Source organism: Notechis scutatus, chromosome 2, assembly GCF_049901735.1.
Source record: "Notechis scutatus isolate UNSWTSFEM ecotype Mainland chromosome 2, rNotScu1.2, whole genome shotgun sequence".
NCBI lineage: Eukaryota > Metazoa > Chordata > Lepidosauria > Squamata > Elapidae > Notechis > Notechis scutatus.
This window is the reverse complement of record NC_142010.1, coordinates 31,828,625-31,847,359: the sequence shown is the minus strand read 5'-3', so window position 1 is coordinate 31,847,359 and position 18,735 is coordinate 31,828,625. Positions and strand designations below refer to the sequence as shown.

At 36.3% G+C, this 18,735-nt stretch overlaps 1 protein-coding gene across 21 annotated transcripts in view; it reads left to right on the top strand.

Moving 5' to 3' along the window:
- CADPS (calcium dependent secretion activator) overlaps positions 1 to 18,735 on the top strand; it is a 454,502-nt gene that overhangs the window by 268,601 nt on the left and 167,166 nt on the right. For 13 of the 21 annotated variants that reach the window (XM_087954543.1, XM_087954540.1, XM_087954535.1 and 10 more), the window contains exons 12-13: positions 935 to 946; positions 10,887 to 11,023. In XM_087954543.1, the coding sequence (XP_087810669.1) occupies positions 935 to 946; positions 10,887 to 11,023 (149 nt within the window). The remainder of the gene's footprint in view (positions 1 to 934; positions 947 to 10,886; positions 11,024 to 18,735) is intronic. The other 8 variants (XM_026679552.2, XM_087954541.1, XM_026679537.2 and 5 more) reach the window with 1 other exon arrangement.

Here is an 18,735-nt window from a genome sequence, read left to right as displayed (position 1 = left end):
AAATTCACATTTTTAAATATACAAAAATACATCCTGCTATTCATCTGATGTTTACTTTTTAATCTTCTTTGGGGAAGAAGGCAGCTATTTTTGTTTTGGGGGTTTTTTATTTTATTTTGTGTTTTGCTTTTATATTAAACACACACAAAAATTGACAATGCAGTCCTATGGTGCTGCTTTACAGTTCTGCTCTATCCAGTGGTTATTTCCCCTAGAGTGCCTGGGGTGGGAGCTTTAATAAATTAGAAGTTTCACTTTATATATGTTTTCATTAAAAGGAACACCAAGTTTTCCAAAGGATTTGCTATTTACACCTGAAGTAATATATCACTCTTTTTGGCATTATGTTAGTTTTATTAAATAATTACTTATTTGAAGATATGAATTTTTGTCTGTCTCACCTGATTACTGGCATCAGTCAAAATGCATACAGACATATATACATATACACAGCCGAGCTTTCATTTTTATTACTTTGAAAAAGTTATTTTAAACATGAAAGATTGATCAGCGATGGTTTCTCATATCATTTGTGCTTCTCTTTTTTTCCCTATTCCATTTGTTTTATTGTATATGTTCTGTTTAATTATATCGGTCACATCTTGTGCAAAAATGGGCTGTTGATAAGTTGTGTGATCCTTTCATTTACCCTTTTATGTACTTATCTATATATTTATATGGCTAGGTTTCTCAAGCTTCATAACAATTTCAGCTCTTAAATGTTGTTGTTTGTTGATATTCTTTTTTTTTCCTTTGTGTTTAATTTATAAATATATATATATATTTCTTTCTTTCTTTTTGTTTTGTATTTCATTTTTTTGCTTGAACCCAAGTACTCTAGCTGCTAGGTTAGTACTCCTGTCTGCTTTCCTGAGCCTTGTTGCTAGTCTTTATGTTATTCTGGTTTGTTCCTTCTTACCCTGCTAACTTCTAGCTGGACTGAAGGGTAAGTGCTTCCCTGTAGCTAGCACAGCTCAGATAATCAGTCGATTATCTGACATATGCAATGTGCTTTTTTTTCCTCCTCTTAAATCTTTCTCATGTTTAGATTTTGTAGTATAAACCTTCATATTATTTTCCTGAATTTAGGTTTGAAATATAAGTTTCCATACTGAAATTAGGGTGCATGTGTTGTTTGCATAATTGCCTTCTCTCCCTGGCTTTCATATTGGCATCAACCAATCCTCTTAGTAAAAGCCAACCATTAACATTTCTTTTTTTGGATTTTCTTTTTTTGTTTTGTTTTTTTGTTTTTCTTCATCCAAAGGTTGTAAACATGAATTAGCATCACAACGAGACTGTAACTCCTACCTTGCTGTTGTTTTCATGGAACTGACATCTAGTTTGGCTGCTTTAATGCCTGACAACAGATCATTCTGCACTTTGGCAATTTACCGTTCTTCCTTTTTTGCTTTATCCCTGTTCCAATTATTAGCATGATGTAATGCAACAGCAGAATGATATTAAGACTGGACACTTCAGAGAGTAGAAAGGTAGGCTAGCATAAACCTGATAAGGGAAGGTGCAGTGTTTTAAAGGGAGAAAAATCAGAAAGGAGCAGAGTAACAAAATTTCCCCTTTGGGTGTGAAGACGATTCCTTATTCATTAACAAGGACCCAATTATTTACACGTTTTTATATTTAAAAAATGGGTACTAGGGAGATGTTCTTTTGGATGGACATCTCATTGTGGTTGGTGAGTGTGTGTATGTTTGTGGCTGTATGCACACAATGCACATACCTGCCTAATGGCAAAATAGCTTTAGACATAATAGGGTTTCTTCCTTTACCCCATTTTCACCTTCCCCTCCCTCCCATTCCAAGAAAATTCATTCAGAAAGGAATGTATATAGCATGCAATTTCAAATATATCACTCATAACCGAGCAACACTTAAAAAGAAAAAAGAAAAAAAAAGTAGGGAATCTGTCATTTTATGCTTTGTTTGTTGGATTCCCCCCCTCCCCTAATATTGAAGGGTTGGTTTGATTGTTTTTTTTTAAAGACGAGCTGAAAATGCTTTCTAATCAAGCAAAGTTGGGACTTTTTTACCTCTAGGTTAATGTTTAAAGAAACAATATGTTGTACTAATTCTTTATTCATATTCAAAAAGCTGTTCCACAAACAAATGGTGAGTGCACCTTTACTTAAGAGGGAATTGAAACTATAGTATTATTGGTCACGAGAGCTGGCAAATATGTATCTGGAGTATTGTGAATGCAAACATGAAATGGAGTAGGTGGATTCATTCCTCCTCACCCTGAAAAAATACTCCTGTTATTTTTTCTTTCTTTCTTACTTTTCTTTTTTACTTTTATCTTTTTTTTTCCTCCCCTTTCTTTCTTTCTTTCTTTCTTTCTTTCTTTCTTTCTTTCTCTTTCTCATACTTTGGATACTAGGAAGAATTTCATCATCACTTCTAGCAAAATATGTAATTTCTTTAAATCATTTTTTTTAAGTTGGTGGGGAGGAATAGTGCAGATTTTTGATAGAATATATTATTTATTTTTTTAAATTGTTTCTTTTTCTTCCTTCCTTCCTTTCTTTCTTTTCCTTTTCTTTTTTCTTTTCTTTTCTTTTCTTTTCTTTTTAAATGACTGAATGAATTCTGGTTTGACAGCAATATATGTATGTTGCATTAGAATGCATTCCTATCCTCTTAACTGTTTTATTTTCAATAATGTGTGTGCTTTTAGTTGCTTCAGGTCTATATTTTTCTTTCATGAGAACATTGCTATGTTTTCTTGTATTGTCAACTTGCAGATGCTACAGCACTACAGTATAATACAGTATTAAAACATAAATTCAGTTTCCACATACTTTTCATGGATTTTAAATATATTGTAAACCACCCTAGGGACCTATCTTTAATAGCAGTTCAGGAAAAAAAACTGCCTATCTTTCAAAATGTGACAAATGCTATACTTTTTCTTTCTGCAAATCTATTTTTAATGGATTATTTTGTTCATTTAGAAACTATTAAAATTATTAGCCATTAAGTTCTGAATATACTTCGATTATCATTTAATAACTGATAGCTCTATACATTATTAAAAACAAAGTTTTCAAAACAAATATAGGGTAAATCAGCATGCCTGTTTGTACCATAGGGCAGTGCTTTTCTTTTCAATCTTAACAACTTTGAAGTTGCCTGGGCTTCAACTCCCAGAATTCCTCACCTAGCATGTTGGCTGGGGTATTTTGGGAATTGAAGTCCAAGCATCTCAAAGTTGTTGAGAAACACTGCCATAGGAAGTAGAACAACATGGGCAGATTTATTAAAACCTCAAAATTGAATACTAATCCATTCTATAACAAATATTTTAACTCAAGATAAGATTATGATGCACTCTAAAACAGCAAGAGAAATAAGAATTTGATTACATTTATTTCAATATCCCAACCACAAATAATGTCTGGTATTTTGGGTGCAATGTTTATTTACAGTTTAAAATCCTTCCTCTCAAAATCTGAGCACGTTGTTTCTGAAAATGTAAGGTATTCACCAGAAAATGTAAAGACCACATGCTATCATAAAGATTTACAGATTTGCAATGATATTTATTTGTTTCAAATAAAGTATCAGACATAAATGTATTAATATTTTAGGGATAACAAGTCTTGATTTTGTTTCAGCAGTAGACAAACATTGCAATAGGCAAAAGTGCTCTCAGACATTTTGCTCTGATGTTTTATTATCCAGTAGTTACTTTTCTATATATCTATTCACTTAAAATAGTCTAAAGAAAGATAGCAAGAGTCAACTGTGTCTACAAAAGGTTTGGTTTAGCCTGCAGTTTTTTTCACCCCTTCATCCACAAATGTGCAGAGCCAACGAAGAGTTAACATTGCAGGGGGGGGGGGAGTTGCCATACTCCCTTCTGCCAATAAAGTATCTTCTAGAGATCTCTTTAAATGAGTAACTGCCATCAATCATTGTCATCCCTTTATTTCATGTCTCCTGATGAGGTTGACTAGTGTCATTGTTTGTTACTGTCCAAACCATAAGTTCATTCTTTTAACGTCAAGCAGATATGACAAGCACACATTTTCCAGATGAATAAAATACAAAGTCACCTTTTACTTTACAATTGGACGATTGTTCGTCGTGTTTTTGGATCGTTCTATTATAAACAAATCTGTTCCAAAAATTTATTTGGATGCTCATTTGCCATTTCAGCTCAGACAAAGCTACGAATTAAAAAGCTCTCAGAGAAATGAGTACTTTGTAGCCTTCATAGCATAAGTTTTGTGCATGGTTTTGTACCTATTCTTAAGGCTCCATCTGAACAAAAAAATCAGAAATCAATAAATTAATGGAAAGGTATTAATGTCTACTTTGATGAATAGATCCTACAAAATTAGTGGCTCTTCTAGAGCCATTTTATAATTCATGCTTGGAGGAATTCATTCTTTTTAAAATAATTTTCTTGAAAACAGCTTAGGTTTCCAATTGTACAAACATCATTAATGCTTCATTACTGATACTCAGTGTATATTCTATGTTTTATATCAGATCATTCATCCATCTACCTTCCATTGGCTGGCAATGTAAAGCTACAGAGCCTTTCCATCTGGATCCTGTTGAAACAAACTCTAAATAGAATTTTCTTTCTTTCTTTCCTTCTTTTTCTTCTAGCAACAGAAATTCCATATTACATCTCTAGAGAGAGGGATACAGCCAGAGTGAACAGCTAAATCTGAATGATTAGAAGTTGCAGTGGAACAGCACCATTCTTCTATTATTTGAACTAGTTACATTCAGATTATAAAACAAAAAATATTCTAATGAATATTTTTTCCTTAAATATTGTCCACAAATACAGAAAGAAAAAAAATCTTTCAGCCATATAGATTTTAAAGAGTTTTAGATAAGAAAATCACATTGGAAAAGATTATACATGACTGTAGACTGTACATGACTGTGTACATTGGTACCTGCTGTCAAAAAAAATGATTTCAGGATTTTTTTTTTAGAAGAATCAAAATGCATGATGTGATCAGTAATTATCTAAGCTGTCAATAATCTATTTGTATATTTTATATTGACAAAAATGATCTAATTCTTTTGACAACTGATTAGAATATTTTTTCAAACTTTACTGAATATATTTGAATAATAGCTGTCAGGAAGTATATTAAAATCACTGGCTCCACATGTAATATACATTGCAGCAGAATGAAGAGTGAAAAGAGACTGAGCTCTCGATTAGATGTATTGTTCTTCTTAGATAGAAAAGTGTTCAGGAAAAAAGCTATTATTCCATTCCATCTGAATCACCCACTTGCTACAAACGTAAGCCAAAGAAGCAGCATAAAACAATATGTTCATCTATTTTCACTTATATTAGGAAGATGTATTGGATAACCGCTTTGAGTTACTTGTAAAAATAATAAAGACAGAATATAAAGAAAGAAATACAATTTTTGAAGGTGGGGGTAGGAAGAAAGAGCATTTTTCATTTAGGTTGCTAATTAATATTTTATCGTCCACCAAAACTTCAGGATATTCCAAAATGCTGCACTTTCTTTTCTATGGCATTAGAGAATAATTACTCTATACTTACTCAAGTAAGGTCTCTGATACTTTGTCTCTTATTTCTGAATCTCCAGATTTTGGTCTTCCATGTGAAAAGCATGAACCCAGAAGGCTCTTCCAAGTGTATTGTGGCAATCTCAAATCTACAAAGATGATTGGCTTAGTCACAGACAATACATTTTGCTTGTGACTTGAACACTTTGACCAAGCCAATGCAATATACATCTAGGAATAACATCCAAGTTTTCTGTCCAGAAAAGTGCAGTGCAAGAAACAGCTAAGATACCGTACAGACTCCTGAAAGCCCAAGGTCTTTTGTGAGAGACCCAAGACTGAGGACAACACAGACTCTATTCATGAAGAAGGGAAAGAGAGGGAGGGAGAGATGATATAGATTAGATAGAGACATATTGACATAGATGACAGGGATAAGGGTAGATATGGGAGAGAGAGAGAGAGAGAGAGAGAGAAATACTATAGATAGATAGTGTAGAGATACAGAAGATCAGGGGTGTCAAACTCGGAGTCCATGGGCTGGATGCATCATGTGCTGGCCACACCCCTGCCCGGTTTAGTGAAGGGGGGGAAAGCCCCGATACATCATGTGATGCCACCATGATGACACCCCTGCAGTAGATGTAGATATAGATGTAGAAGTGGGTATGAATGTAGATGTAGATGTACACACACATACACACAATGGACATGTCCCACCATCTCAGAACTTGCACATTGAACTCATTCCCATGAATATGCTGCAACTGGAATATAAAGCAGTCACAATCCCAGTGCTGGTATATGAATTCCCTGACACTTCTGCAGATATTACCATGGTGTTTCAAACATTGGTGACATGGAGAATGCTAAGGTTATGGCCAGAAATCTGGGACTTGCATCTACTGCAATTCAGGAAGGATGCTTTGATAACCCACTCATATCCCTTGCCCTGTGTAAGCTATTTCATAATATCTGATTATGAAGTTACTTGCTCCTTCACATTTCTCACAATATACTAGCTATATTGGCCAGTATACATGAAGAGAATCATCACATGCTAAAATATTGCATACATCCAAGAACATAAATAGCAGATCTAGACTGCATGATTCTATGAAATAATTTGACAAAGAAATCAAGATAGTGGGAAAGCATGGAAGGACACATGAATCTGCATTATTATTTCTGTAAACAAATAATGTATCACATGATTAGAACTGCATCTGCAGTGAATCATTCTGGAATGGACACGGAATAACCTAGAGATATTCCATGGAATAACTATAGACTTTTAATGCATAACTAGAACTCCCTATAGAAGAGGGAGTTCTAGTTATACATAGAAGTTTAAAGAATTAGGGGGATATGATCAGTTACAAACCTAGAACATCCACTTTTCTATGTCATCAAAGATCTTCTGAAGTCCCTGTATGGGAAAGCATTCCATATCAATTCTTTCTCCAATAGAGGAGCTCATATTTTCCAAGTATCAACATTTTCAAAATGGTTAAATTCACAGCCACATACATACTCATCCAGATTATGGTTTGTTTAGTTTTGACTTAGACTGCATCAATTTACTGCTGTGTTGCCACATAATATGGTGCTTGTCTAATTTTTGCCTGAAGCCAGGACCTTAAGGCTAGTTAAGATCAATTCTAGAGCCAAGGCATGGTGGCACTAATCTAGGTCATCAAGACACACGCACAAGTGACAAAGTATAGAAATAGCAGAGAATTATTTCAGGCAGAACTTCAGCTTTGCTTATTAGCCAGGTTGTAAGTAATCCTTTGGCTCTTCTAAAGGAAGACAGAACCAGTGAGTCTAAAATAACCAGCATATCTCATTTGTTTTTTATTTCGATGGAATAGATTGGGTTAAGGGACATGCATAAGTATTACATGGCCAGGTCTTTTTAGCTTTAGGAAATTGAGCTATTCCTTGCATTGATCCCAGTCTTAAGTCCTGTTTTTACTGCCAAAAGGAAAAGGATCATGTGACTCTACATATACTTTAAGCCAAATATACCCCTCCATTCCATATGTGGTGATAAAGGGTCTTGTATATGCTTTTTTCTTTATTATATAAAAAAAACATGTCAAACACTTCATTTATTTTAATGAGTTCTAAAAGAGGCAGAATAATTAAAAGGAAAGCATAGTTCAAGAAGTGTGATACCTCTAAGGTCATAATTCTTTCCACTTGGAGAAGGAGGGAGCCCTTTAAATTCATAACCCATTAACTCCAACTTCCTTATTAAGGAATCAGACTTGTCAAGACACCATGTCTCATAATTGAAAAAGTCATGAAATACATCTGAACATAACTGGCAAAAGAAGGCCTCCAGCCAATTTGTCAGCTTGCAGTCTTCTCAGGGAAATTTGAACACTACAGACTTCAAAATATATTAAAAAAAATAATAATAAAAAAGCTTGATGCAGCTTATTAAAGCTACAAAGCCAATTTTTTTTATGTATTTAGGGCTTGAATTTGGAAGACAGATTGTTAGGGGAGCAGCGCAGAGTCTTATTAGTGCATTGTATTAATTCAATTGATGTTGTCCCAGAGGGACATGGGGGATAGGATATCGTTTGTCAAAACAGATAGAAACCATCTGATTGGTTGTTGAAGAGACCACTGTAGTTGGAACCCCAAGGTTATAATGGATCATACTGAAGTGATTGCGTTTGAAAGGAGAGTAAATTTGCAGCCTGATCTGCAATTCTATTAAGCCAAGATAATTTAGGCTGAAATCCTACACACACACACGGAGACACACACCCAGTGTCTAAATTCTACATTTCCAGGATGTTTTGCTTCTCATTATTGGTGTTTAAATTGTATAAATACAAAGGAATCCAGAGGTGGGTGGTAGAACTGACAAATTAATGATAATTGCATGATGACATCATGATAGATGTGATGTCACTGGGGCTTCTGTGCATGGAGGTTCCAGGGTGTCAAACTCAATTGTCATGGAGGCATCATGTGATGTATAGGGACTTTTTTTCCCCTTCACTAAACCAGGTGTTGGTGTGGCCAGCATGTGATGCATCCGGCCCGTGGGCCAGGAGTTTGATAGCCCTGATCTATGCCTACATGGGGATCCATTCCTCTTTTATATAAAAATCTATTGATAGCATCCAGCTAAATATTCCACTATAAATATACACTATAAATATGAAACCAGGAATTGATCTATAATTTTTTTAAAAAAGCTGTACGATCAAAATACTTTGTAACGAACTAAGTCAGTGAAATGATACTATGATAAAAGACGTACAATATTACAAGTTTCATTCCTCTCAGCTTTTGACTTCTTTTAATCATGCACAGGATCAACCATAAGTTTCAATTCAAATGATTCATTATCCAAGAAATATTATGGTTGACTCTAGCAGCTCAGGTTTTATTCTTTGTATTTGTGATCTTTTTAGAAAGCCAGGTAGGTTTTGGTACTTTATTTATGTAGTATAAAGATTATTCATTTTCTTTCTCTTTTAAAAAGCTCTTTGCAATCTTGAATACAGTTATGTGACACACAGGCATTCTCAAAGCAAGTCATAAATGGACAATATTTCTGATTAAGAAACTCTATCAATTCTCCACTTGCTCTTTGAAATCCGGAATTTCATTTTTGATGTTATTGTGATTTTGATATGAAAGCCATTCCCAAGGGACATTAGATCTTTGATGTTAGGTGTCATGATGCTTTTCAGCTCGACTACTGCTCTTAAGACTCTAGAAGACTGATTTTAAAAAGTGGGGATTTAATTCCTGCTTTATTTATTAAGGATTTAAAACACACACACAAGATCTCTAGTAGCAGAGTCAATGGGGAAAATTTTGGATTTCCTCCCTTGTAACTTAATAAAACGTTTGAATCAGGACTGGAACATCTCTTGGAAACCACGTTCTTGCCTGAACTATTTACTGTTTTAAATTAATTTTTGTAGAGTAATAATTTAGATCATTGTTTCTCAATATCACAACTTTAAAATGGGTGGACTTCAACTCCCAGAAATTCTCATAAACCAGAGTTTAAACTCCAAAACTAAGTGCCATCAAGTGATACTTGACTTAATACCCAATAGTCTTAAACTGCACCCAGTTCTACATTGGGTTTTTTTTTCTTCCAAAAAAGAAGCAGAAATCAGTATTCAACTTCTACAATCATTCAATGTATACATTGCAATTGTTAATCTTATTGAAAAATAATTTTTGTGCTGCCATTACACTTCCATACTTTTAGAGGAATACCCTTCCTTGCTGGTTTTTTTTTCCAAGAAAAGAGTAAAGCTTGACTCCTAAAAGAAGTGAAGAAAAGTGTGGCTTTGACTGCAGCTTGGGATAGGGTTTGGGTTATTAACAGGTAACTATTTAACAGTTAAATGTCTATGGAGATTCTCAGTCATCCAGGTCATGGCTATCCCAAGGATGCTTTTTCAAGAGGCAACTGGACTTTCTGGTTTTTCTTTGAAGACATTTCGCTTCTCATCCAAGAAGCTTCTTCAGCTCTAACTTGATGGTGGGGAATGGAAGGATTTATATTCCTTGCAGACAGCTGATCATTTGCAGCCTTTTAGAGGGCCGTTAAGGTCACCTGGACGTTTATCTGTGTCTTCAAAGAAAAACCAGAAAGCCCAGCTGCCTCTTGAAAAAAAACCACCTTTGAGATATTTAACAGTTAATTAAGAGTTAACAAATGCTATCTGATTCCCTAAAACTGAAATGGATCCATGTTTAGTCAAATATATTAAATTTAAGAAAATATAATTAACATCTAAAGGTTCTACTAAAGCCACACACAACCAGGCACCATATAAATAGCATGCACAGAAGAGCCCAAAGCACACACTCAACTAGAGAACAGTTCCTGAGGATGGATTCCAGCACAAGTCTTAAGACTAAACCTCTAGTCCCGGTAACTGACCCAGAATGGATCTACAACAGGTTCTACTCGTTATTTAGAAATGAAAAAGTAGGAATTTGTGGGATGTAGGAATCCCAACATCAATTCTATGGACAATAAGTTTGGATTAGAGGTGGGGGTTTTTTAAGCAGAAAATTTAATAACTTTCTTGATATTTGGTCAAAATGTGAAATAAACGCAATCCAGTAATTGGAAAATAAGATTATGATTCTAGTACCTTTGGCAATATAAGCCATTCCATAAGTGTTGCAAGTTGACAATGGAAGTTGAAGGATATATCTAATTAAGGCTTGTGAGCCTGAAATTCAAATAATTGCTACAAAGCAACTTGGTTCTCATGCTTCATGTTATATCTTTGGTATGTCAAACACAATGTTTTTTCTAAATTGTGTCTTTCTCTATATGTATAAATGAACAGATGCAGATAGAGCTCAAAAACATGGCATGGATGAATTTATCTCTTCCAATCCCTGTAATTTTGACCACGCTGCACTTTTTGAGATGCTTCAGCGCCTCACTTTGGACCACAGACTTAATGATTCCTATTCTTGTCTGGCAAGTATATTCTTTGGTCTATGCGATATAAATTCTGAGCACTAATGTCTGATCTTTTGATAGTGTAATGCAGCTGTCAGGGGAAATGGCTGTCAGTTGAAATAAACGCTTGCTTCCTTCAGATCTGAATTTGGTCCTGAGAGATCACATATTTCAAAAATTACCCTCTGTTCAAGTAGCAACTACTTTTGTGCAGTACAAAAAATCTGGCAGAATCAAAAGATCTTGGCAAATATAAATATGTTTACTAGAAAGACTGCTCTAACTGAAGAGATCCTTCAGATCCAGTCTTCCTGTACAGTGAACTTGAAGATCACAAAGGATAAGTATGGTTTGCAGTTGTGATACATTCAATCTTTATTTGATTTTTAAATCTTAAATCAGCCCATTAACCTTGCAATGAAAACCCAACTGAACTCAGAATTTCTTATTGGTATTGGTAGATATGATAGATTAGATAGATGGCTAGATAGATAGATAGATGATAGATAGATAGATAGATAGATAGATAGATAGATAGATAGATAGATAGATAGATAGACAATAATAGATGATAAATAGACAGACAATGATAGATAGATAGAAGATAGATAGATAGACAGACAGACAGATTTCATTGATAATAGAAGGATAATAGTTCATTATGTTGGCCATTCAACATTATGCAATGTTATCTGTCAACATTATTTGGAATAGATAGATGATGGATGGATGGATGGATAGATAGATAGATAGATAGATAGATAGATAGATAGATAGATAGATGATAGATAGATAGATGATAGATAGGTAGATAGATAGACAGATAGATAAACAGATGGTGATAGATAGATAGATAGATAGATAGATAGATAGATAGATAGATAGATAGAGAGAGAGAGAGAAAGAGAGAGAGAGGCGATGATAGATAGACGATGATAGATAGATGATAGAGACAAACAGACAGATAGATAGACAGACAGACAGATTTCAGTGATAATAGAAGGATAATAGTTCATTATGTTGGCCATTCAACATTATTCAATGTTATCTGTCAACATTATTTGGAATCCCTAAATATATTGGCAGATTATTTAATATCTTATTTGGTGTATCAGTATTAAAATGTTAGTTTTTCTAAACAAATTATTATAATTGTAATTGTTTTAGTCATTTGAAAATAGTGGTGTTTTCTTCCAAGAAATTGGAAAAGGAATTGTCATTTTAAACTCTGTACTTTTATTTTAAAAATGGCAAAAGTTCAGTTGTGAAAAACAATAATGTTTAATTTTTGCCATTTTGAAAGCTACAAAACATTTTTGCTTTAAAAGATGTGAGAGGAGTGAACTAAAGCGAATGATGATTTCTTTCACAACTTAATTCAGATGGATGCTTACCAAGATTTAGCTCTGTAATCGGTTGGTTTTGTTTGGTTTGCTTTGATTTGGTTTGGAGCAATGGTCGCCAACCAGTGGGCCAGGGACAATTAGTGGTCCGTGAGAAAATTTTGGTTGTCCGCAGAGAAATGTCACTCCCAAAGCACCCCCCAAAGCAATTAATCCAGGCTGTGTGGGAACACAAGGCTGTGCCACCCACATGGCCTGTGGGAACATAAGGCTTGCGTCGCTTGCATTGCAAACAACACAAGGTAGTGAGGGGAGGGAGGAAAGGGCAGGGGGAGAATGCCTGGCCTGGCCACCGGGCTGCTTCTTTCCACTTCTTTCTTCTTCTGCTTTTGGCTGCACGCAAGCAAAGCAGCAAAAGTTTTTTTTTTCTCTGTCCAAACTCCGCCAGAAATGAGTCTTTGGGACCCTGCAAGGCATCCTGCTCCAAGAGGCTGCACCGGCACAACAAGTCTCACAAAGATTCATTTCTGGCGGAGTTTGGGGGGATAGAAAGAAAGACTTCTGCTGCTTTCCTTGCATGAAGCCAAAACTCACTCACACACTCTCTCTCTCTCCCTCCCTCCCTCCCTCTCTCCCACTGAGAACGGAGCTGAGATGTGATCCCAAATAAAGAATGATCAATCGGTAGGAAAACGGGGTGGGATTTTCCCAGGGTCTCTGGTCTGCGGGATTTAAAATTATGAATTTGGTGGTCCCTGAGGTCCAAAATTTGACGACCCCTGGTTTGGAGTATATGTTCTGTTTCCTTGTACTTTAGCATTAAAAAAAGCTGAATAGGATTGCCTCTTATTTCTCAAGTCTAAATAACGGATACTAGTAGGACTGGGGGAGGAGCAATGATGTCAGCAGAGGGATTTTGGAGAAAAAGGACCCCCAAATGTAGCAGGGTAGACTTAACAAATTCTGGAGGAAGTGCAGTAACACATATAAGAGCTATTGTTGGGAAGTCTTTTATTCCAAGTTTAAAAATTGTTTTACCTAAAAAATTAGATTTTTAGATTATAAACATTCATGGAGTAAGAGGTTATCTTCATTTTGCCATAAGTTGTTACTGTCTCTTTTTATACTTCCTCAGTTCAACAAATGTTCAAATGATTAAAAAGTTGCCCGTTCATAGGATGAAAGGTATTGATCTTTACCTAGAAGCTTTCAGCAAGAACAGAAAACCAAAATACAGTAGAAATAAAAATGACAAAAGAAGATAACAGTAAATATGTTCTCCCTTTAAATGTGCCTTAACCACTAGACCAACATTTTCAGTGCCTTAACCACTAGAGCAAACTTTTCATAAGCCTGCCACTTATGACCATAAGTTGCTACAGTCATAAAGCAGATCATCCAATGAAGGCCTGGATTTTATAACCTTTTTTGCAGTGGCCATTAAGTAATTGCTGTGGACATTAAGCAAATGCTACAAGTGTTAAACCAACCCATTGTTGTGTTGTTTTGCCAGAAACCAGAAGTAAATACTGAATTTTGTTAAAAATGTTATAAATCATGGTCACATGACTGCAGGAGGATGCAAATGATCATAAATGCAGTCCAATTGCCAAGCATACAAAATGTGGCCATGGGACCATATGGAGTTAGCCTTCAGAACTGGGTTGTAATGTTGTAACTGGGGGTCCGTCATAACTTTGAAGTGACTAAGTGACTTGTCGTAGATCAAGGAGTACAGTACCTGTAAATAAGACTCCTAGAATTATGTCAAAGCCTGAGAAATGTCACTTAAGTTCTGCGTCTATAGCAATGTCTCTCAATCTTGGCCTATATCAGTTATCTGGACTTCAGTTGGGGAATCTAGCTAGGGAGGGAGCTGAGGAATTCTGGGAATTGAAGTCTACATATCTGAAAGAGGCCAAGGTTGAGAAATACCACTCTGTAGATTTCCCACATTGACTTCAGAACTGCAGTTTGGGGATTGATGATGGAAAGACAAAATAAAAAAGTAAAAGTGAAACCACTGTTGGAGTTTAGAAAATTAAATAAGAAATTGTTATGTTCTTGTAAACCTCTAGGCCAGGGGTACAAAATCAATTTCATTGAGGGCCACATCAGGGTTGTGACTGACATTGGACGGCCAACTGGGTGGGCATGGCCAGCTTGACACCACTCCCCAAACTGCTGGCATGTTTTCTCTTCACATTGGGTAGACCGGGCCGAAGCCACGCTGGCCTAATCTTTCCTCTTCGCATTGGGTAGACCAGGATGGCCCCACGGGCTGGATCCAACCACATCGCAGGCCAGATGCGGCCTACGGGCCTTGAGTTTGACACCCCTGCTCTCTAGACACATCCTCCCTTCATTAATAGAGGAAATGCATATCTCTTCTTAACTGAATTAATTGAGCAGAAGCTTAAACAGTGACTTTCACAAAAATATGTATCTTCTTGCTAGTAATTCTTTAACTGTTCAACATTTACTGTACAGCAGAAATGGAAACATTTAGCTAAGATGTCTGTCTAACAGTCATCAATTAGGACACAAGCTTCCTGTTTTGGGGTGTCTCTACACAGATGCACTAATTTTTCATCACCATCAATAAAAGTGCATGTCCATTATTATGGATAGTTGTGCCAGTTAGAAATAACAGATCTGGCCATATACCATAACAGCATCCCATTTCACTGTTTTGGCCATGCGAGGTAAGCCAATGATGGTCTAGGAAAAAAACAATTTTGCCTCACAAGATTGACAGAGATAGTAGATCAAATCAAAGATAGTCTCAAAGAGATTACCTTATTCTCCTTGGAAGAGCTACAGAACTGTGCTGGAACTCGATTGAGGTGATGAAAATTTGTTGAAGCAGCCATCAGATGTCAAGCCCAATTCAGTGGAATTAACTAATTAACATTTAATGTAAGAAAATTTCCTTTGATCAATGTTTAGGAATTTCATGGACTGGCACCTATCAGGACTGTGTTACATCAACTCCTATAGATTTAATTTCATTGGTTGGTTGGTTCCCACAATAAAAACAAACGAACTGATCATAACACACAAAAAACCCCACAAAACTTTCAAAATATTTTGTAAATTTTTACCACAGACAGAACAATGGCAATAGGTTTACTAAAAAGGGTGGGGGGGTATAACTACATGCTCTTTAGTTAGCTTTTTAGATTTTTTATAAAAATCAGAAATGATGGTTAGCCATCTGAATTTCTGGTAGGAGACTGATCAATGGGATGGTGGCCAAGATGTTCTTGCTTTTCCCTGGATTTAATTTGAGGGAGGAGCCTTCAGCATCTGGCCGCCATTTGTTGCTATCAGTCTCCTGGCATGGAGTAACTGAATTGATTCCCATCTCTCAGGGGGTCTCAAGCCCCAGTCAATTTTTCTCATTCATCAAATTGGCATCCAGCAACACAATCTTCATTCCAGGTCTCTGATTTTGGAGCAATCTGCTTCACATCTCATTCTCCTTTTGTTCCTTTTTAACTCTAATCCCGTTCACTCGAAATTACCAGATTGCCATTTCCCTGCCTGAGATCACATCTGCTCACATATAAGGGGATTTCTGCAAGTCGGTTTTTAGTGCAGAATTTATGTAGGTGAGCAACTAAAGGGTCATTGGGGACTTTAAAATCCTAAATTTAGAACGCAGAGGATGGTTTTGACTTATTCTAAAAAGGAATAAGAATTGTGTGGGATTTTAAAGACAAATATATATTTAATTCCCTTCCATATAAATTGCAAACTGTGCCTTGGCTTTGGGTTTTGTTTTTTGTTCATATTGTTGACACCTCTTATTTTCATAAGTCATCCATTGAAGACTGATGGCCCTCCCTAAAGTGGCATCTTTTCTCTTTCACAAGCCCATGATGTACAGTCTGACTTGATTTCCCACAGTCTGACAGAAACGGAATTCTCTATGAAAACAAAGAAATTGACTCATTACAGATAACATAAAGGCAACAGTTTTTGGCAAGGAAAAGCAATTGGGAGGGGAGGCAGAGGTGTTGTTGGCACCATTGACTGAAACTTCCTGCCACAGTTTTCATAGCCGCAGGGTTCTTTGAGTTACTCTCTGCAAACAATGATTTAGAAAAAGGCTGTGCTGTCCAACATTGGCTTTGCTCCTTTCCTGCGTAAGTATTATTTGTACTTTTATGCTTTATAGTTTTGCCATGCAAGATCTGGTGTATTCAGTTCTGCTGCGCTAGAAGGTGCAGGGATCAGGTGGCTCTGTTTAATAATTAAATAATAATCTCTTTAATAATTAAGTCAAATAAAAATAATAGGATTTGATGAACATTTACACTGAAATATTCTGAAGTTAGTTGTTTTTGCAGACCGGAAGAATGAAGGTTTTGTTGCAGTGTCAAAGTACATGATTTCTAAAACAGCCTGCATGGTAAATGAAAAAAGTCATCCATACTCAAGCGGAAGTGCTAGAACAATGAGGCATGGAGTCTGTTTTAATTTATTCATTCAGAAATGCCTGTGGTTGTTGTTTTTAATTGGAAAACAGGTTGTCAAAAACTAAATTGTCACTTTACATAATTTTTGTTGTTGTTAATTTCTGTATTTAAACATCAAATGAAATAAGTAAGAACTGGGAAACCAAAGAAATCAAGCAATCTTTCCATTTTTAGGAATGTCATGAAGATGAAATTTGCTATAATTTCTTTTTAATTTCATTTGCATCAAATGAGAGGGTTTTTTTAAAAAAAATTGGACATGAATTGTTGACTAGCATAAACTTCATTTGCTTGAGATGTTGTGTTCCAAGATGGCTTTTGGCAATGCAATTAACAATCTGTGAACCTGATAAATTGCTGCGGCTATAATTCAGTTATACTTACCTCGTAACTGGGATAGTGAAGGCCCCTATCCCCTTGGAGATCATCTGCAGACACAGGCACAGAATGGAAAACAATGCCATGTCAATGTAATATCATGCTGATGTTCTTTTCAGTTCCTAAAGATTATTGTTTCTTTAGAGGGATGATTTGTAAATAGCAAGCAGATAGATAGGATCACCTACTGTTCCTTTTCTTCACAATCCCTTCTCTCTTTCTCTCACACCATTCTCAGGTTTGAAACTGGTAACTCACAAAGGGCTTTGGAATACAGACCACGTCCTTGTGAAATTAGGCAGATTGATGTGTGCAACTCTCAAGTTGCAGATTAACCATTCCTTGCCTAAATTATTTTAATCCCACTCCTGGCTGGCCCCGCCCCGCCCACCCCTCCCAGGAGTCCCCACATGGCCCGTTTTGGATGCAGGTAAGTGCAGGGCACACACAGAGGCTTGGAGAGGGCAAAAAACCAGGCTCTCAGAAGTTCAGGAAGGCCAGAAATGGGCCTGTTTCCATATTCGAGAGAGCCTCCGGAGCCTGGGGAGACCGTTTTCACCCTCCCGTAGGCTCAAGGAAAGCCGCTGCAGTCCGGGGAGGGAAAAATGTCCCCTTCCCCATGGTGCAGGAGGCTGACTAAGCCACGCCCATCATGCCCACGCCCACACAGCAACTGGGCAGAGAAACCTTTGCTAAAATTTTTGAAGCCCACCCCTGCCCTCAACTAAAGAATTCTGACTGGCCACATCCAGGATGAGTGTCTTTTCTGCTGTTGCCCCTCCCTATGGAGCATTCTCTCCCCCCCCCAGAGATAACCCCCCCCACACTGTCCTGTCCTTTCAGAAAGGTATAAAAATATGGGTCTGTAACCTTGCTTGGGAACTCACAGAGGACCACACAGCCATGAGGCTGGTTAGCGCCTTCAATGCTGATTTTTAATTGCTTTTTTAAATGTTATGTAGATGTTTTATGTCTTAATATTTTATTTGCACACTGTCCGGAGTCCCTCTGCGAGGAACATGTAAAAATCTGATTAAATAAATAAATAAAGCACTCCTTTCCTGCAGGTGTAAATGCCTCTAGGCTCCTTTGCATAATGAACCTGCAATTCAGTCTCAGATATGAATGAAGATATCATAGGAATGATATGAATCAGATATGAATTTGAGTGACAGAGCAGGATTATAACACATGAATAAGGGGTAGAGAATTGAGAATTATTCAATGCAGGCAACCAACTCAGAAAGAGAAGGGGGAGGAGGAGAGGATGAGGAAGAGGAAGAAAAAAAAGAAGGAGAAGGAGAAAGAAAACAAAAACTAAAGAACCGCATTGATTAATAAATGCAAAACACAACACAAAACCAACTTGATACTTTAGTCAACCAATTGGCTTGCTATTATTCCCGCCTCTTTTTTCTTTTGATTTGATTTTCACAGGGATATCTGGATGCTTAACTCAGATAATTTAGCATGAATTCTGTGAAAAAATTCAGTTTTCACAGTATAGCCATAACTAGATCAAATG